This window comes from Mandrillus leucophaeus, unplaced genomic scaffold, assembly GCF_000951045.1.
Source record: "Mandrillus leucophaeus isolate KB7577 unplaced genomic scaffold, Mleu.le_1.0 Scaffold777, whole genome shotgun sequence".
Classification (NCBI taxonomy): domain Eukaryota; kingdom Metazoa; phylum Chordata; class Mammalia; order Primates; family Cercopithecidae; genus Mandrillus; species Mandrillus leucophaeus.
Genome location: NW_012108441.1, coordinates 337,186 through 356,044, shown reverse-complemented (window position 1 = coordinate 356,044; position 18,859 = coordinate 337,186). Strand labels below are relative to the sequence as shown.

The 18,859-nt window shown below is 38.3% G+C and overlaps 1 protein-coding gene across 3 annotated transcripts in view; it reads right to left on the bottom strand.

Moving 5' to 3' along the window:
• The window catches only part of MID1 (midline 1), a 172,712-nt gene that overhangs the window by 51,434 nt on the left and 102,419 nt on the right, over positions 1-18,859 (bottom strand). For all 3 annotated transcript variants that reach the window (XM_011966829.1, XM_011966831.1, XM_011966830.1), the window contains exon 4: positions 928-1,035. In XM_011966829.1, coding sequence (XP_011822219.1) covers positions 928-1,035 — 108 coding nt within the window. The remainder of the gene's footprint in view (positions 1-927; positions 1,036-18,859) is intronic.

The following is an 18,859-nucleotide window of genomic DNA, read 5'->3' as shown; positions in this document are numbered from 1 at the left end:
AAGAAAGGAGAGAAAGGAGAGAAAGGAGAGAAAGGAGAGAAAGGAAAGAAAGGAAAGAAAGAAAGAAAGAAAGAAAGAAAGAAAGAAAGAAGGGAAGGAAGGAAGGAAGGAAGGACGAACGAACGAAGGAAGGAAGGAAAGAAAGAAGGAAAGAAAGAAAAAAATTATCCTTGAATGTGGCAGAGAATTGGGTAAAATAAAAAGGATCATAAGTATTTCAATAAAAACATGACTAATTTTAAAATAGAATAAATTGATGGGTTCTAAAGTGACCAACAGTTTGTGAATGAATTTTGAATAAATAAGAAACTGGCTATAAAGAATGTATGTAAATTTCTCTTAAAAATATAGTTTGCTATGGAACAATAGGAAATTAAAACATAGAAACATTAGAAAAGAAGTACTACCATTACTATATCCGCAATGGAGTATATGATATAGTGAAACCACAGGGGTTTTGGGACCATGAAGTTATATCTGTATACATTTCCTCAAAAACATGGGAAAGTACTTCATAATTTCTATAAATAAAGTCAGATTCATTTTTAATTTATGTAATGCTATGCTAGTTGCGAGGATATCACAATGAATACAAAATGAACTCTGCCTCCACAGAACCCACCTTCTCATAGACAAGTGAGATAGAAAACAATGGCTATGATAGATAAGACCATTATGCTACCTCCTGGCGCTGGGCAACGGAGCAGCCCTTGTATCACAGGTCTTCACAGGAGACCATAGTACAAAGAAAAGGATGGAGAAAAAACCGCCAAGCAAAGGCCTTTTAACTAAGTCTTAAAGACTTAAGAGGGAATTATAGAATGTATAGAAAAAGAGGGTTCTCAACATTTCCGAAGCCCCTGGAATATATTAGGAATTATTTTCTCCAGGTATGGAATATGAAATCTTCTGCCCTAGAAATCATACCTTCCCTTCTTTGATCTTGGTTCCAATAATTTGTCGTCTTTGCTGAATGATCTCAATAAGAAGATCACACTCCTCTGTCAATTTGGCTTCTTGACGTGATGCATTGACCTACAGGATAAGTACAATGGTAAGTGTTAATTTGGCCTTTGTTTTCAGTTAAATGCTATTTTTAATGTACACTAGGATGTTTCTAGTAATCTCGGAAAAGATATTTTAAATGTTAACTCTTTGATTATGCAGGGATGGCAAATATGGGACTTACATGGCCACTTCCTATCTTGCATCCTTGGAAAACATTATTATCCAGTGACAGCAGTCTTTTGTACTAAGCCAGACTCAGCTGCAGAATCTTTAACATAATATGTACATAGCCATTACCAATTAGTTGGAAATTGATGTGTCATGTGAAATATATTTGCAATTCCTGCTTTTATACTTTAAAAAAGTATCAAATTTTTCCTGTTAAACACAAAAAATGTAAGTTAAAAAAACAACCAATATCATTCTTTTATGGAGGACAGATTACTATCAATCTCTTTTAGACAAATTTTCCATAAGCAATGTAGCAAGACTGTATCACATTTATTTAACATTTCTTTTAAATACAAACATCAATTTTCTATCTAATCATTATAAAACATAAATAAAGCACCAAAAGATGGTTCAATAGTTTATTAATCTTATGACATAATTTAAAATTATACTCCTAGTATAATTCTGAAAGATCAAGGTTCTACAATGAAAGAATACCATTCACATGGAAAGGTGGATCATTACAGAGTGGCTTGTATTTGAAGTTTTTGTGACTCGTATGCAAGGGAGGCTTACAATTAGCTCATTCTTGGCAACTAGGCCTGGGAAATACTCTGCACATGCTATTTCCTCCATCTCATGACAATTCTGAAATGCTTATTCACAAACAGAAACCCAGAAACCACAGCTGTGTGAGATGGAGATAGCAGGCATGAGGTTTATTATTTTAACACAGCCGCAGGAGAAGTTGCAATGTTACAAAGAATGACAATGGCATTGATTATTCTAGCATATCTCAGGGAGGAGACATGGCCCAGTCCCTAGCCTTTTTGATTTGGAAGACTTTAACTGGAGTAATTTCATTCTCTATGAATGAGATAAACTGGAAGTAGGGTCATGAGTTCAAGATAAAAATCCACTGATGGCTGTTCACAGAAACCATGTCCTGTTTCCAGAGGCCCAGGATTCCTTGAATTTTATTCATGATCATTGTTCAGACACAACATAGAGATTACTCAAGACATCTTATTGAGAAGATGGTCATTGGCCATTTGCAGTAAACCATGAGATTATGTCCTGCATCAGTTTAGCAGACAGAGTTATTTGCTAAGTATTTGTTTAATGAACAAAGAAAAAAATTAAAAATGCATTGACTGAGAAGTACAAATGTAGAACTCAGGCTAATATTTCAAGGAGGATAATCATTAGGCTTCATTTCTCTTATCGTTCTTTTATGTCATCATTTCTAGTTCCCCTTGAGGTTTCTCAAATAAATTTAGCTGTCTACTGACATATTTTCTTGAAACTTACACTCAGTAAATTTCTTGTGTTTCCTTTTGACCTCCTACTGAATTTAATAACTAACTACAGCTGAGTTATGAAAAGGATGGGACCATATTGATAACATAAGCACATTATGATGGAGGAAGTAAAATTTCTAGAAAGTAGCACTGACAAAGCTTCTTTGCTTGACCAAACTTTAGTCTTGAACTTTCTCCTGGGCCCTTCTGTGCACTTCCTTGTAAACCAGTTTTAGCAAGAACCCTGCTGAGTTGGTTTAGCCAGAATCCTCCATCTCCATATCTGATCACTCTCAGTATCTGATTGGGTTCTTCATCCTTCACCATGCCCTGGGGAATGTCTGATCAACTTGGTCTACCTTCAGCAAGAATCCTTTTAGATCGGTTTAACCAGAATCCCCCTTACCCTTGATGTTTCCTCTTAGTAATTTTCCATCCACTTACCACCACCCTGCTTCTTGGCTGTAAATTCCCACTGGTCCACATGACACTGGGAGTTGAGTCCCATTCTATACTGAGGTCTCTTTCCCCTTACTACAATAGTCCTGAATAAAATCTGTTTTTACAGCTTTAAGTACTGTCCAGCTCTAGTTTTTCTTTGTCAGACCCCAGACTTGAAAAGTATCTACTAGAAATAAACCCGAAGAGATAAGTTGTACTTGAGAATACCAGGTAAATCTGATAGAACGTAAGCTCCATATGCGCAGGGATCTTCAGCTGTTGTATTAAATAAGGTATCTATCCCAAGCACCTGGTGCCATGTCTGGCACAAAATAGGCATTCAAAAAATATTTGTTGAATAAATAAATAGGGAAAATGACCTTCCAAGAAGAGACAGGGCAAAAACGTAATGGAGCAAGTAGTTATTACTAGCAATCACTCGATATGCAGGCAATGGATGAATTTCCAAGGACTGTGTAGACACAGAATTATGTCCTAAGGATTGTTTTATTTGAGGGGGAGGGAGGAAAGGAGTTGATTTTTTTTGAGACAGGGTCTTGCTCTTTCTCTGTCACCCAGGCTGGAGTGCACTGGTGCCATCACGGCTCACTGCATCCTCAACCTCTTGGGCTCAAGCAATCCTCCCCCTTCAGTCTCCTGAATAGCTGAATAGCTGGGACTATAGGCATATGCCATGACTCCCGGCTAAATTTTAAAAAAATGTACTTTTTTGTAGAGACGAGGTCTTGCTACGTTGCCAGGCTAGTCTCAAACTCCTGGGCTCAAGTGATCCTCCCACCTTGGCCTCTTAAAAGTGCTGGGATTACAGGTGTGTGCCACCACACCTGGCCAGGAATTGATTTTTTAAAACTGCCTTATTGGAATATATTTCACATATCATAAAATTTGTCCATTTAAAATGTGCAGTTTTGTGGTTTTTCGTGTATTCACAGATGATTTCATGTGCAATTGTCATCATAATCTAAGCCTAAAACATTTTCAGTGCCCAGAAAAGAAACCCATAATGTGTGCAGTCACTCCACATTTTCCCTACCTGCCCCAGCTCCAGCCCGAGGCAATCACTAGCCTACTTTCTGTCTGTTTATGGATTTGCCTGTTCTGGACATTTCATACAAATGGAATAAAATAATACATAATCCTTTCTGTTTCGCTTCTTTCACTTAGCATAATGTTTTCAAGGTTCATCTATGTGGTAGCATTTATCAGTACTTCATTCCCTTCTATGCCAAATAATATTTCATTGTATGAATAGACCACTTTTTGTTTATCTATTCTTTAATAGATGCACACTGATGTTTCTAGTTTTTGTTTGCTATAAATAATATTGATATGAACATTTATGTACAAGTTTTTGTGTGCCAATATATATTCATTTTTCTTTGATATTGGGGTGGAATTGCTGGGTCGCATAACTGTGTTTAATGTTTTAAGGAACTGCCAAGCTATTGTTCAAAGTGGCTGCATTATTTTATATTCCCATCAGAAATACAAGAGGGTTCCAATTTCTCCACATCCTTGTTAATGCTTGTTATTGTCTGTCTTTTTAATTTTATTCATCCTAGTGGGTGTAAAGTAGTATCTCACTGTGGTTTTGACTTACATTTTCCTGATGGCTAATGATGCTGACCATCTTTTCATGTACTTACTGGACAGCTGTATATCTACGTTGGAGATATGACTATTCGGATCTTTTGCTCCTTTTGTAATTGGGTCATTTGTCTTTTAATTACTAGATTGTATTATTTCTGTACATATTCAGAATACAAGTCCCTTATCAAATATCTGATTTGCAAATATTACCTCCTGTTTTGTGGGTTACCTTTGCATTTTCTTTATGATACCCTTTAAAGCACAAAACATTTTTAAATTTTAATGAAGTTCAATTTATCTACTTTTCTATTGTTACTTGTGCTTTTGTTGTTGTACCTAAGAAACTATTGCCTATCCCAAGGTCATGAAGACTTACTGTTCTGTTTTGCTCTATAAGTTTTATATTTTATATTTAGGTCTATGAGTCATTTTGAGGTCAGTTTTGTGTATGGTGTGAGGGTAGGCTTCTGACTTTATTCTTTTGCTTTGGATAGCCAGTTGTCTCAGCACAATTTTTTGAAAGACTATTCTTTCTTTCATTGAAGTGTCTGAGAACCTTTGTCGAAAATCAGTTGACCACATTGTGAGGTCCTCAAGTTTTAGTGTTGTCACTAACATATTCCACACTTCAAGCTCTTCCGACTTTGACTAAGTCCAGTGAGACCCCACTGCTAATTTTAGAGTAGGGGCTGTGAGATGAAATGTGGTGTGTAATATACCCACATGGTGACATTAGGAAAATCTTAGGCTATCTCCACTTGTGAGTTTTCCTATTTGTAAAATGAGCTGAATGATATCTGCTCTCTCAGCCATGTGGAATTATTGCGGTGAATACATGAAATAATATATGAAGAAACACCTAAACTTATGAAGCCATTGACAAATCTGAGGTACTGTTGTCTGCATTGAGAAGGGATTTTGTAATCAGATTATGATTTAGTTTAGGATCCATTTCACTCCCACAATCATTGGGATTTGAGTTACTGCATAGTAGAAAAAGTATCCCAGTTGCCACTGTAATATGGGGCTCAATTTAATCCAAATTTTGGCTATTTGATTTACAGAATGGATAGGTTTGCTTTACCAAAAAAGTGGGCTGAAATCCTCTTTGCTGAGGCAAATGTGTTTTGAGAACACTGATATCACAATCACCGTCACCCCAAAATGTAAAATCCTAGAAATTTGGGAACAGGATCTATTCATTTTAGGCCAAGTATTTTTCCTAGATCTTTCAGAGAATACAGATTTAGCTTTCCTTTTGAAACCAGGGAAGTTGAATCTTGTTTTCTACTTTCATGAATTTCCAAATTCTTGTAACTCTAGTATTCTTATATTCCAAAAGGTACAATAAAACAAGTTAAATACTATTCTATATTTCAAAGATTTTTCTACTACAAAGAAGTTTTCCACAGTTTTGCTATTTCGTGTGTCACTTAAACAAAGAATTAATGATTTGATTGGACTTTCTCATTAATTTCTATTAGTTCGAATATGGCAGGGTTTATTGGTTACTTGCAGTTATGTTCTGGTGTTTCTAGTTCCCAGGTTTGGTTTGGAAGCTAGCAGCTCCTGGTTATGATTTTTGCTTTCATTTCTGATTCACATCTTTTGATTCAGAAATCACTGTGGCTGATGAAAGTGCTCTGAGGACCACCAATTTAAGGATGCAGAAAACAAGTTCAAACTCTTCTTTCCAGTACTCACACTTCCACTTTTGTGCCATCAGTCTCCTCCTTGGCCCCTAAACTAAGGGGAAGAGTGAGATGAAGATCATTAGGAATGATGCCCAGTGGTGGGTAATTACTGTCTCCTGCCTTTGGACCACACTGGAAATGGGGCACTTGACTTCTCAGGACAAAATACAGTTTAAAATTAGGCCTTCCTGGCCGGGCGCGGTGGCTCATGCCTGTAATCCCAGCACTTTGGGAGGCCAAGGTCGGCGGGTTATGAGGTCAAGAGATTGAAACTATCCTGGCCAACATGATGAAACCCCGACTCTACTAAAAATACAAAAATTAGTTGGGTGTGGTGGTGCATGCCTATAATCCCAGCTACTTGGGAGGCTGAGGCAGGAGAACCGCTTGAAACCAGGAGTCGGAGGTTGCAGTGAGCCGAGATCTCAGGCCAGGCTCCTCGATACTATGGTTTTTTCTCACCTCAAGTACACTCATAAGCAAATATCACATCAGCCCACCAGTATGAGAAACTCAGTCATTTTCGCCTCATCTCATTTTTGGCCTCACCCATCTGCTCAGCACACACCTTCTCTACATTTAGAGTCACAGTTTTCTTTCGCATCTTGAAATGCATCTTCTCCCCATCAGTCTTGCCTGTAGGGAGTTGCTGACCCACTTTCTCCTATTCCTAGGGTAATATTGCTGCTTCTCTCTGACAATGACTTTCTGATCCTTTACAGTCTAATGAAGGAGACATTACAAAGCTGAATAATGATGTGAATGTAGAAGCAAAACAATCATATCTGGCCTGCCTAGTCCTGAGATGGAATTCAGCATTGAGGGTCACCCGGCTTCATTAATGCTCATATCTGGCACCAATAATCAGTTGCAGTCCCATGTAAGTTGCCACTGGGTGCACAGTTTACCTTCCCTTTCTAGAAATGCAGTTACGCATAATCATTCCCCAGATTAGTTAATGATGACATAAATGGATTAGCTATTTTCTCGAGAGCACTTGGTTAGCAACGCCCAAAGTCTCCCTGTTAAGTTTTATGGTGTAATAGTGTTACACTGTTTTGAGGAACGGGTGGGGTAAAGAGGACAATTATTTTTTTCCTTCTCAAATATGTATAAACATTAAAGGGATTTAGTTACATACATATACTAGAAATTGGACTAGGTGTCTGTGAAATGTTCTTTAGCAGTCTGTAAGTGGTATTTAAGTATTATTTCTAAAAACTGGCTCTTTTAATTTGACTTGTATTCAACTGTAAAATGAGATGTTCAGTGCAGAGTATAAACATCATTAGATTTCAGACATGTGTGGGCTTGAAATCTTTAGAAATATTTGGAACACTTAGGATGGAGCATCAGTGAAGGAAAAAAATATCTGGTCAGTTCTCACAGGTGAAATTGAACTAGCATGCATTTTAGAAACCCTCATTTTCTCATTTTGCAGTGCTTTATTGAAATAAGTTAGCCATCCATAGACTTTCAGAATACAGCCTTATAATGCCTGTTGTGAAAATGACACACTGACTTGATATATCACTTCTTATTCGTACACAGACGGAAACACTGAAGTAAGCTTGGGACAGGATAACCCCAATGTGTTGGAGACAGGATATTCTATTTCTGGGTATTGAGAAGGTTGCACAAATCCGGAGGCTACTATTCACTTTGAATTCCGCAAGAATGGTAGACCCCTTGAGTTGTGCAATCCAGATGCCTCTCCCACCCTGGCCCACCATTACTGCACTCTTGAAATTGCACCATCAAACCGTGACCCCTTTAGTTTAAGATTCTGAACCTTGCCATCTTTGAAACCATTACCAAGGAGACTGGGAGTTTAAAAGACAAATATCTAATTTACAAATTTGCCTAGATTCAGCCTCATGACAAAAACAAAAGCTGTTTCATGCCACAGTGAATAAATGTGACCTTCCATTCCAAGGTCACGAATTAAGGTGACCTTGAGAAAGGCTGAAACATATTTATATATGATGCTAGGTTGACATTCTTGTTATTGTTTAGACTCAAAAGGACTTTTCTCTATAACTAAGAATATGTAATTTTGAGTCTGCACCCAAATTTGAAGGGGTTAGTGGTACTACATAATGTGGCATAACCATCCCATCTCACTCCAAAGGAAAAACATTGGAGGAGTTAATTCCAATTTGCCCAAGGCTGAAGCAACTGAAACAAAACAGAGCTTTATATAAGCTGATATTTGACCTGTGGATGAGGGTACAGGGAGAAAACTGTATGCAAGTGGGCTCTACACCCAGCTGTGTACCACTGACCAGGTGCAAAAAGAAATATGAGGATATGAGGGTGCTTTGGGTTTTATTGCCAAAGACAGCTGTGATGAACATTCCAGACTCTGGGGCAAAAGTTAGAGCTGCCAGAGGAACAATGAAAGGGATTCTAATACTTCAGTCTGTATATAAAGCTGAGCCAAGGAGAATTGAGTAACAGCAGACAGTATTACCGTAATTCATCTGATATGTTTATATGTAATCTTCACCCTGAAACTCTTTCACACCAAAGTCAAATACTTGTGGACCTGGCTCAAGTGAATGAGAGAGAGAGAATGGCCTGGCTCCTGAGGTCCTTTGGAGGACAGACCAGAGTACAGGACAATATTTTTAATGTTTAATGTGTTAATTTAATATTTAACATTTTTGATCAAAACTTTTTAAACTCCAAGAAAGGCTTTTCAGAAAAATTAAAAATGGAATCCTTTCATAAAGTGCTTTTGGTGGGAAATAATAGTAGTGATATAGTGATACAACTAGAAGCTACATGTAATCCAGGCTTTAGCATAGTTACATGGTGGAAAATAATTTGGACCAGAGGAGATCAATTCTACATATTGATTAACTATCCAGACAGGAATTTGCTATGGGACTAAAAAAAATAGCTCCCAGGAACCTCATGATAAATCCTCTTTTCTTGAGGTTTCTAAGATTATGAAGTTTGAGTGCTGGACAAGATAGCAAGACACCATCAAAAATGGCAACACACTGTGGTTAGTAGAGCAATTAAATTCTTCCTTATAAATGAAATACAACTGTAATAAGGCAATAAAACTGCCTAGCAAAAAATGCCATTGCTAATGCCTAAAACTTTGAAACTTCACATAAAGGAGTTTTACTTCCAATAGCAGCATACAGAACGTGGCCATTCACGATGTTGTTGATGTCGCTGTTAGTTTTTCAGTAAAGCAAAAATCTTCAAACAGGTAAAATAATTTAGAGGGAGCAAGGGCTGGCTAATGGAGGCAATGGTTTGGGGCTCAGGGACTTGAGGAAGTCTTCCTGGGATTGAAATACCAGGTTTTTATTGCTTATTAGTTGTATCTTATTGGGCATTTACTTCAACTATCTACATCTCAAGTTCCCTACCTGCATAATAAGGAAAATAACACTTGTTACCTGGCAGACCAGGTGCGATGCTGCTAAACATCCTACAACACATAAGACAGCCCCCACAACAGTGAGAGGTCCATACCCAAATCCACTAGTGCCAAGATTGAGAACCCCTGGGTTAGACTGTGGTGAGAACTAAATGAGTGAATACATGAAAAGCCCTTGACAAATGCTTGGCATGTAGTAATTACTACATAAATGTGAATGATCACTATTGCTAACAAACTCTTTTTATCTGGAATGTCCATAGAGAATTAAAACTAGAGGTTCTAGGACCAGTCAGCCTGTGCTGGTTACCTGAGGACTTTCTAGCATGAATCAAAACTTTGATGCATCTACATCATCAAAATAATAGCTTTGAAAGCTATAACATGAGGCTTAACTCCAGAATTTTTGAAGCTGCTTCTAAATCCCAAAATCCCAACTGGGTTCCTTGAAGGCTGCTTTCTGATGCAATTGGATGGGGAAAGAAGGGTAGAGAACATTCTTCCATGGTACAGAGCAGGAATTGGGAAACTTTTTTTTTGTAAAGGCCTAGATAGTAATTATTTTAGCATTGTGGGCCAGACAGTCTCTGTTGTAGCTACTCAACTCTGCTGTTGTAGTGTGAAAGCAGCCATAGACAATATGGATGCAAATGGACGTGGCTGTGTTCCAATAAAACTTTACTTACAAAAACAGTGCGATTTAGCATGAGCATCACAGTTTGCTGACCTCTGGCATAAAGCAAAAATCATGGACTTTATATTCAAAGGACTGCAGGTATGAAAAATATGTTAAATTTCTGTGAGAATGTTTCTTCATTTGCATACTTTTGATGAAAATATCTGTAAACAATCTGGTACATAGTAGATGCTCAATAAATATTAGTTTTCTTCTTTTAAAGCATGAATAGCTACAAGTACTAAATTAATGGAATTTCAATTTGAAAATGACAAAATACTTGCAGTATGGTTTTTACTTTCTCCATGATGTCCTGCTGACTTCTGTCACAATTATAATAAATGTTACTCCTTCTGTAATGTTTTTCCTAGGCTACACTCAACTGACTTCAATCTTATATTTTTGGCATCAATATCACAGTCTTTTCTTTTTGTGTTTGATGGTAACTTTGTTAGAAGCAGTTCCAAAATGAAGAAGCAGAATGGAAGGGGTTGCTCATAATTCATTGGAAAACAATAAACTCCTCCCTTCCTTTCTCTTATTAATTACACACTTTATAAAACAAATGCTTCACACCCTTCCGTTTGGGCTGGGCACACTGAATGAAAAGAAATCTACTAACCTGCCACGGGTGTTTGTCTCTATCACATCTTTTTCATAAAGTTTCTGAAAAGTAGCAATTTCTATTAAATAATTTTCAACAAATGTGTTTGGCATTTGATGTTGTGGTCAGAGGGTAGACAATAACTTTTAGAAGATGACCATTAATGGAGTGCCAGGAAAGATGGAGGTGACGTGTTTCAGGGAAGGGAAGTTATTTCTAATGGAAAGAGGAAATCTCTACTCTATGACTTTACCTTAATCACTTTCAATCTTACATGTTATTTCTCATTAAGTGGCATTCCTTTTAGTTGTTGTGCCATGATTCCTGAAAAGTGATGTACTGGAAAAATACTGAGTTGGACCCCTTTTCAGGCTTCAGTTACTCAGGTATAGAAGCCATCCGCTCCTGCAAAGTTCTGGAAAATGAAGATTGGGTTTCTGCTCTTTGGTATTCCATACAGTGAGTGAGGTACACATGACTACGCCACTGATAGAACTTAACTGGGAGGTACAACTGGAAAATGTTAAGCTTTGTTCTGCCTTCATGATGCATCCACAAGTGATATCTATGAAATATCTTGCCCTGTTGTTGTCATTCTAGAATATCAGGAGGTGAGTAGACTGATTTTTAAATATTTTTGATGTCCGGTGTTTCATATGTATGTTTACTCAAATATAATGAAACAGATTTAAGTTTAGAGAAATTGAACATGTGAGCTATAGCCATGACTAGAAAAAGAGACTTGTGCTATCATTTCATTTTAGACATGGTTGGCAGTTCTATCCTCCCTGAGAAGGATATGAGACAATAATGGATGGTCAAATTGTTGCCAGAAAACACCGGTACCGGGTAGGAAGTGAAACAGGGACAACTATGAAGCCAGTAAAGTGTGACTTACCAAGACCACCTTGGGCAACTGGAGATTAATCCCAGTGGGCAACTCTGGGAAACAGTATAGAACATTCCAGCTAATGGGGAAGAAGCAGAGTGTTTATCTAACATCTCCCATCAGGAGCTGGTTGAAAGCTGTTGGGGGAAGGTAGGCATTAACTCCCCTTTGGAATTAGTTGGTCCTGGGAGGGGCAGAAAAAGCTCCCAGGCCAGGGAGATAGGACCTGTGAGTGGTATATGGGTATGGCCTTGACAGCTGTAGGAGAGCTCTTACACTAGAGGAGACTACAATATGACCATTTTGAGCTCTCATGGAGGACAGAGAGAGCTGGCATCACAGTCATCCAAGTTTTCAGTTCCAATGACTTTTGACTAACTGTGAGGCTAAACAGAATTTGCATCTGACAGTGCTTTCTGTACTAGCCTTGGTCATTCCTGATTTCAGGGCCACAATCTACCTACAAGCATTCATTTGCAACTGACTGTAAGTGGGTCTAAGTTTGAGCAATGGTAGGCAAAGTTCCCTGAAAAAGAAAACACATGACATCTAGCGTGTCAGACTAAAATGTATATTTCCTTATCTAATGACCCCTCACTTCCATCATTTCAACTCATTGTGAAATTATTATTGTCTTTCTGGAACAATGGTTTGAGAACTTGAAGCCTCTGCAGTAAACTTGACATTTTTAAAGCTTGAGTTAAAGATTATTTGGAGAAGCATCCCTCTCTCTCCCCACCCCCATTTTTTCCTCCCCCCTCCCGCCGTGGCGTCTCTCGCTCTTTATACATTATCATTAAGGTCAATTATATTTCTGTACACAAACCTGACAGATGTTGCCATCTAACCTTCCTACCTGGGAAACAGAATGGTCTGCTGAGGTTTGTCAGGATCAGGGTTGGGGTTGTGGGAAGGGAGAGGGCAGCCTGCCAGGTAATGGAAACACTGCTTGCTTTAATTTTATTGCCAAGAACAAAGCCTTCTTATTGTTTAATAGAACCCTTAAAGGCAGGCCTCATTGGCATAGTTCTAATTTTTTCGAGACCACAAACAAGAGGAATTCTTTAGGGCCACTTCATGAAAAGCAGAGGGAAAAAATAGTTTATTCCACAAAAATTAAAGCAATCCTTTGTTTCAGTAGCCAGTGCCCGATTTCAGGTTGGCATCTGTATGTGTCCTCTCTACAGGGGCATTTGTTGGCATTGTCTGCATGGGCACCCACTCTTTCATTCAGATTAATTGGAGGTTATGCCTGGCATATGAAAGAACTGGACACAAACCATCTTTTTCTGGCATATCATCCCTTTGGCATCATTACTTTCAGATAACATGCTAAAAGAAGAAATGTTTGGCATCAAAAACAAAGAAGCAAACACTCTCCTCTTGTAAAACCTATTTATAAAACTGGGAACCACACACATCTTCATTCAGTGCTTATTTTGACTCTGCCAGCAAACTAAACCTTCTAGGCAGTCCTGGCTTCTCAGTAGCAAGTTTTACTTCTCTCTCCATTTAAGGTATAGGTGACCAAAGTTTCTGGTTTCCAGAGATCTTTGCAACAGTGTTAGTAGCTAAGGAATGAAAGTGAGAGGAGATGAGGTCATTCTTGTTATTCCATGAATGAGGAAGATGCTATCAGTGTATAGGGATCATGTATGAAGCAAATCTTAGGGATTTGTTGAGTGCCCCCAATGCGCAAAGCACCATGCTAGGACCTGTGGTAGAAACAAAACTTGGCCTGCTAGAGAGAATGACTTCACTAGAGAATAAGCAGCGAACATGCCAAGTGCACACATAATTAACTGCTAAACCATGGGCTACAGAAGTTCTAGAGCTCTGTGGTCCAATATGGCCACCACTAGCCACTTGCGGTTTTGAGCACTTGAAATACGGTTAGTCTGAATTGAGATGTGCTGTGAATATGAAATACATACATTAATCATTTTTATATTGATTACATGTTGACATAACATTTGAAATATATTGGGTCAAATAAAATGTATTAGTACAATTAATTTTACCTGATTATTTTTACTTAAAAAATGTGATGACTTGAAAATTTTTCAATTACATATGTGGCTCACATTACACAGTACTTTGATTGGATGATGTGACTCTAGAGAGTTTGAGAAATGAGGCAATTACTGTGTAAGTATCTGAGGAAGGTTTCATGCCAAATATGAAGGAGGGACTTGTCTTTGGAGATCAGAGTAGGCAAGACAGAGTTAGGAAACCCAGGGGTGAGGAAGATGAGAAAAGACACCAGGGAAGAGAGGCAAAAGAACATTTTTGCAAGACAGAGGAAATTAAAATTTTATTTCAACAACATGCAGGGTACAGTGGGCATGCATCTTGAATTGGTTATCTGGGAATGGGGAGACAGAAATACCGAAGCCAGTTATATCTTACTGCCCCTTGTGAAAAGCCTTTTGGGGGCCATCTGCAGAGTTGGCAATGACTGAGCTCCCATAGAGTCTGGCTAAAACAAAACAGCAAATTGAGGAGTTTAACTTGGGAGTGGGGAGTTCTTCCTTGACCCCCACCTTTTTCTAATTGACTCCCTTTGTATCCCGGTCTTAGTGGGCCTTCAGCATTGATCTTTAAAACTATCCATGCTTACTTGCTTTCCTGGAGTTTTCTTCTGAAACAGTAGTGGGACTGGTAAAAGTTACAATGGCAGTAGAAGGGCAGGCAGGAAGGACACTGGAGAGCTGTACAATAGGGGCTTTGACAAGAGGACAGTGAAGAGCAAAGCTAATCTGATCTGGAAGAGAAAAGGAAAGATCATAGCATTTAGATGTCTTTTGGTTGCTAATTTTGAAGTTGTGGTGAGTTTGTGAGTGTGTGTGTGTGTGTGTGTGTGTGTGTTTGGGAATCATGAGAGATTGATACTGAAAATGTTTTCCTGTTAAGTCATTTTCAGACCTAGGTTGACTAGCCATCTTACATGTGTGGAATTATTATTTATAAGTGTTTTTCCAAGCCTGATTCAAAGTGGCTATCTAACGATTTTTTTCTTTTGCAAACCAGAAAAGATAGAGAAGGTATCCTAGAGAATAAAAGGAAAGGTACAGGTTTAAAATGAGGGGGAGAGACAGACCCACCTCGATCTCTATTCAGGGCTCAGCAACACCCCTGATGGACAGCTCTCCCATTTTTGACTTCCCTTTGTCAACTCCAGCCTCTTAGCCCTATCTGGGTGGCAGAGCCCTCAGGCTGGGAGGGAGCTCCTTGTGTGCACTAGCATTACTGATCCTCCAGGGATTTGTGGCTACCGAGGTTTGCTGTCATAGAAACACTGTCCTGGGTACAGTCTTCTCAAGAAGGGTCCTTTCTGCCCTTCAAGGTGTGAGTTTATCGGATATGCTGACCTATGCAAATGAACTAGTGCTACAAGGAGGACAGAAGGATGATGTAGTTGGCCTCTAGAGGTGTTCCATTCACTCACCAATAGTCAAGTGCTGCATGCTAAATGCAGCATACTAGGAAGACTATCCTACTTCCCCAGGAGTCCAACCAACTAGGAGAAGGAATAGACACGGACTTACAGACCATCAAGATTTTTGTTCAAGAACTGCATCTATGTCAACAATTCACTATGTAGTTTCCCTTAAGCTTTTAAATTCAAATTATGATCTCATTATTCTATTCATACGTCTAATAAATTTTATGAAACCAAGAATGATCACTCTCAGGGGGTCCTTGAATCAATGTTTGATTAACTCAAGTTGAATAGACTCAACTCCATTAAACAATCAATTCTGTCTATAAATTAGCTGATTAAGTTCCTACACACATATTTTTAAATTGTGGTAAAATTTACATGCAAGGAAATGCATAGATCTTAAGGGACAGTTTAATGGATTTTGATAACCAACAGCTCAATCAAGAGATAAAACATTTCTATCACCCTAGAAAGTACTCTCGAGCCCCTTTTCAGGTCAATCCTCACCCCTATGGGGAATCATTGTTCAGATTACTCCTGTAACACTTTAAACTGCATTTATCAATTTAACATATTCAATTTACTTTATAAGCACTTCAAATGCCTAACAGGATAAAATTAATACCCTAACACATTATACCTTCCCAAGTCCTTAAGTAGCTCTTATAAATCTAACAAACTAAACTTAAAAATATGCTGAAACCTGGGCCAGGTGTGGTGGCTCATGTCTGTAATCCCAGCACTTTGGGAGGCCAAGGTGGGCAGATCACAAGGTCAGGAGATCAAGACCATCCTGGCCAACATGGTGAAATCCCGGTCTCTACTACAAATATAAAAATTAACTGGGCATGGTGGTGCACACTTGTAATCCTAGCTACTTGGGAGGCTGAGGCAGGAGAATCGCTTGAACCCAGGAGGCGGAGGTTGCAGTGAGTCGAGATTGCGCCACTGCACTCCAACCTGGCAACAGAGCGAGACTCTGTCTCCAAAAAAAAAAAAAGAAAAAATGCTGAAACCCAAGTTTTTTTGAACATCGCAATATTGTTTTGAAACTTAAACTATCTTACAGATCCAACTTAAAATAACAGTTCTAAAAGAAATTATATGTTAGGCTGGGTGTGGTGGCTCATGCCTATAATTCCAGCACTTTGGGAGGCCAAGGTGGGCAGATCACTTGAGGTCAGGAGTTCGTGACCAGGCTGGCCAACATGGTGAAACCCCATCTCTAGTAAAAATACAAAAATTAGCTGGGCATGGTGGTGGGCACCTGTGATCCCAGCCACTCAGGAGGCTGAGGTAGGAGAATCACTTGAACCCCAGGAGGTGGAGGTTGCAGTGAGCCGAGATCACACCAGTGCATTCCATCTCAAAAAAAAAAAAAAAATTACATGTTTCAAATTAGCATTTCAAAGCAAATCTGTCAAATTTCTGTAATATGTCATATTATCTTAAATGCTACAAACTATTAACATACAAACAAATATTTCAGTCCCAAGTTGTAACATATACATTTTTTTAAGTTCAGGGTCTCTGTCTGTCATTCAGGCTGGAGTCCAGTGGTACAATCATAGTTCACTGTAACCTCCAACTTCTGGGTTCCAGTGATCCTCCTGCTTCAGCCTCCTGAGTAGCTAGGACTACAGGCGAGAACATCCACTCCCAGTTGGTTAATTAACTAATTAATTAGTAGAGACAGGGTCTTACTATGTTGCCCAGATTGGTTTCAAACTCTTGGCCTCAAGCAGTCCTCCCACCTTGGCCTCCCAAAGTGCTGGGATTATAGGTGTGAGTCACTGCACCCAGCTATAACCCAAAATATTGATTTTATGCTACAGGTTGAGTATCCCTTATGCTAAATGCTTAGAACCGGACGTGTTTTGGATTTTGGAATATTTGCACATATATAATGAGATATCTTGGGGATAGGACCCAAGTCTGACCACTGAATTAACTTACATTCCACATACACCTTATATACATAAGCTTGAAGGTAATTTTATACAATATTTTCAATAATTTTGTGCATGAAACAAAGTTTGTGTTAAGTACTTATGTGTGGAATTTTCCTCTTCTTGGGTCATGTCAGTGCTGAAAAAGTTTTGGATTTTAGAGCATTTCAGATTTTGGATTTTCAAATTAGGGTGGCTCAGCCAGTATTATTTAGGTCTTCATCTTTATACATGAATCTCAAACTTCCTGGGAAGGAGGGTAAAAAGGAATTTACTTATTTACTAAAGGAAACAAATTTATCATCTCAAAGAAGTTGAGGTTGGAGGGTCAATGGTTAATAATAAAAGATTTTAGAAAGTGCATAAGACCTGAAGACTCTTGTACTGGCACTGCAGATGTACACTTGCTGAGCCTTTGTTATGGTGGGTTTAACAGGGCTTCCAATTACCTGATGTTTCTTGTAATGAGAATTCCCCTGGGAATCTAACTTTCTAATCACCTGATTTGGGTTCAGTAACCACTCCAGTCACTTATTACTTGGTTACCTTCAACCCATTTCTTTACCGGCTGGTTCTTGTTATATCTGGCTTCAGGCCACGTATCTATGGTTATCTGAATAACATTTACGTTGAAAGACTATTGGGATAATTAAATCAGGAAGTGACAGTAAGAGCTGGTCAGTGGTCATAATTGTTTGTAGTGCATATAAGTCCTATCACTTTTTCACTTTTTCTTTCTTTACACTATAGTCTGTATGTTGCTGTGAAACTGGAACAGATCTATGCAATAATGCTCCCCTTCCAACACCTGCAAAGATGGACAAGGCACCACCTTCCCAATCCTATGGAAACTGACAGAAGGCTTCCTTGAATGAACTTATCACATCTCAATACCAAGCTTGCCTTGTCAGAGAATTAGACCACTATGATAGTTTTCATCACTTTACATATATGAACTTGATGTTATATCTAGTGAAAATACTTTTAAAAGCATAGTAAAAGCTCTATCATAAATTCCTAGGCCAAGAAGTTACCTCACTTGGTTGTAAAAATCTTTATTTGTGTTGCTCCTCACTAAGAGCCTTGTACATTCCATGGTAGCCTCGGGCATTTTAAATAGCTGAATTTAAAATTTCATATTTCTATTTCAAACAAAAATAACCAGTACTACAACTGTGTTCCTGTTAATGGACATTTTATGTGCATGACTCAATTATTTTGTGGTGGAATTTCAAAGTTAGAACAAAGCTCTTCAGTTTTTCCTACAACATTTAATTTAGCAAATTAAAAATAGAAGTCAATGGAATCAGGTAAAAAATGATATGTCCAGCTTCTTTGATAATCTGTAATTATTTTATACACAGAGATAATTTCAGCTTGATTGTAATTAGAAGACAATTTTATGTTCATTTATTGAAAAAAATAATTTAAACTAGATATTAGACCCAGAAGTAAAAGGTTGGTTCAGTAACAAAATGATGGATTGATTGCTAGGATTATTCTTGTTTCTGAATGGCATGAATGGGAGCAATAAGGGAACCAAAGCTTTTACCTGAGAGTCACCTTCTCACCTGGAATCATTCCATTCCCCTCTGACTCTTTCATCTGAAACCATCCAGCTAAGACCATCTCATGTAAAAGTTGAGTTAGAACTAACAATGGCTATTTTA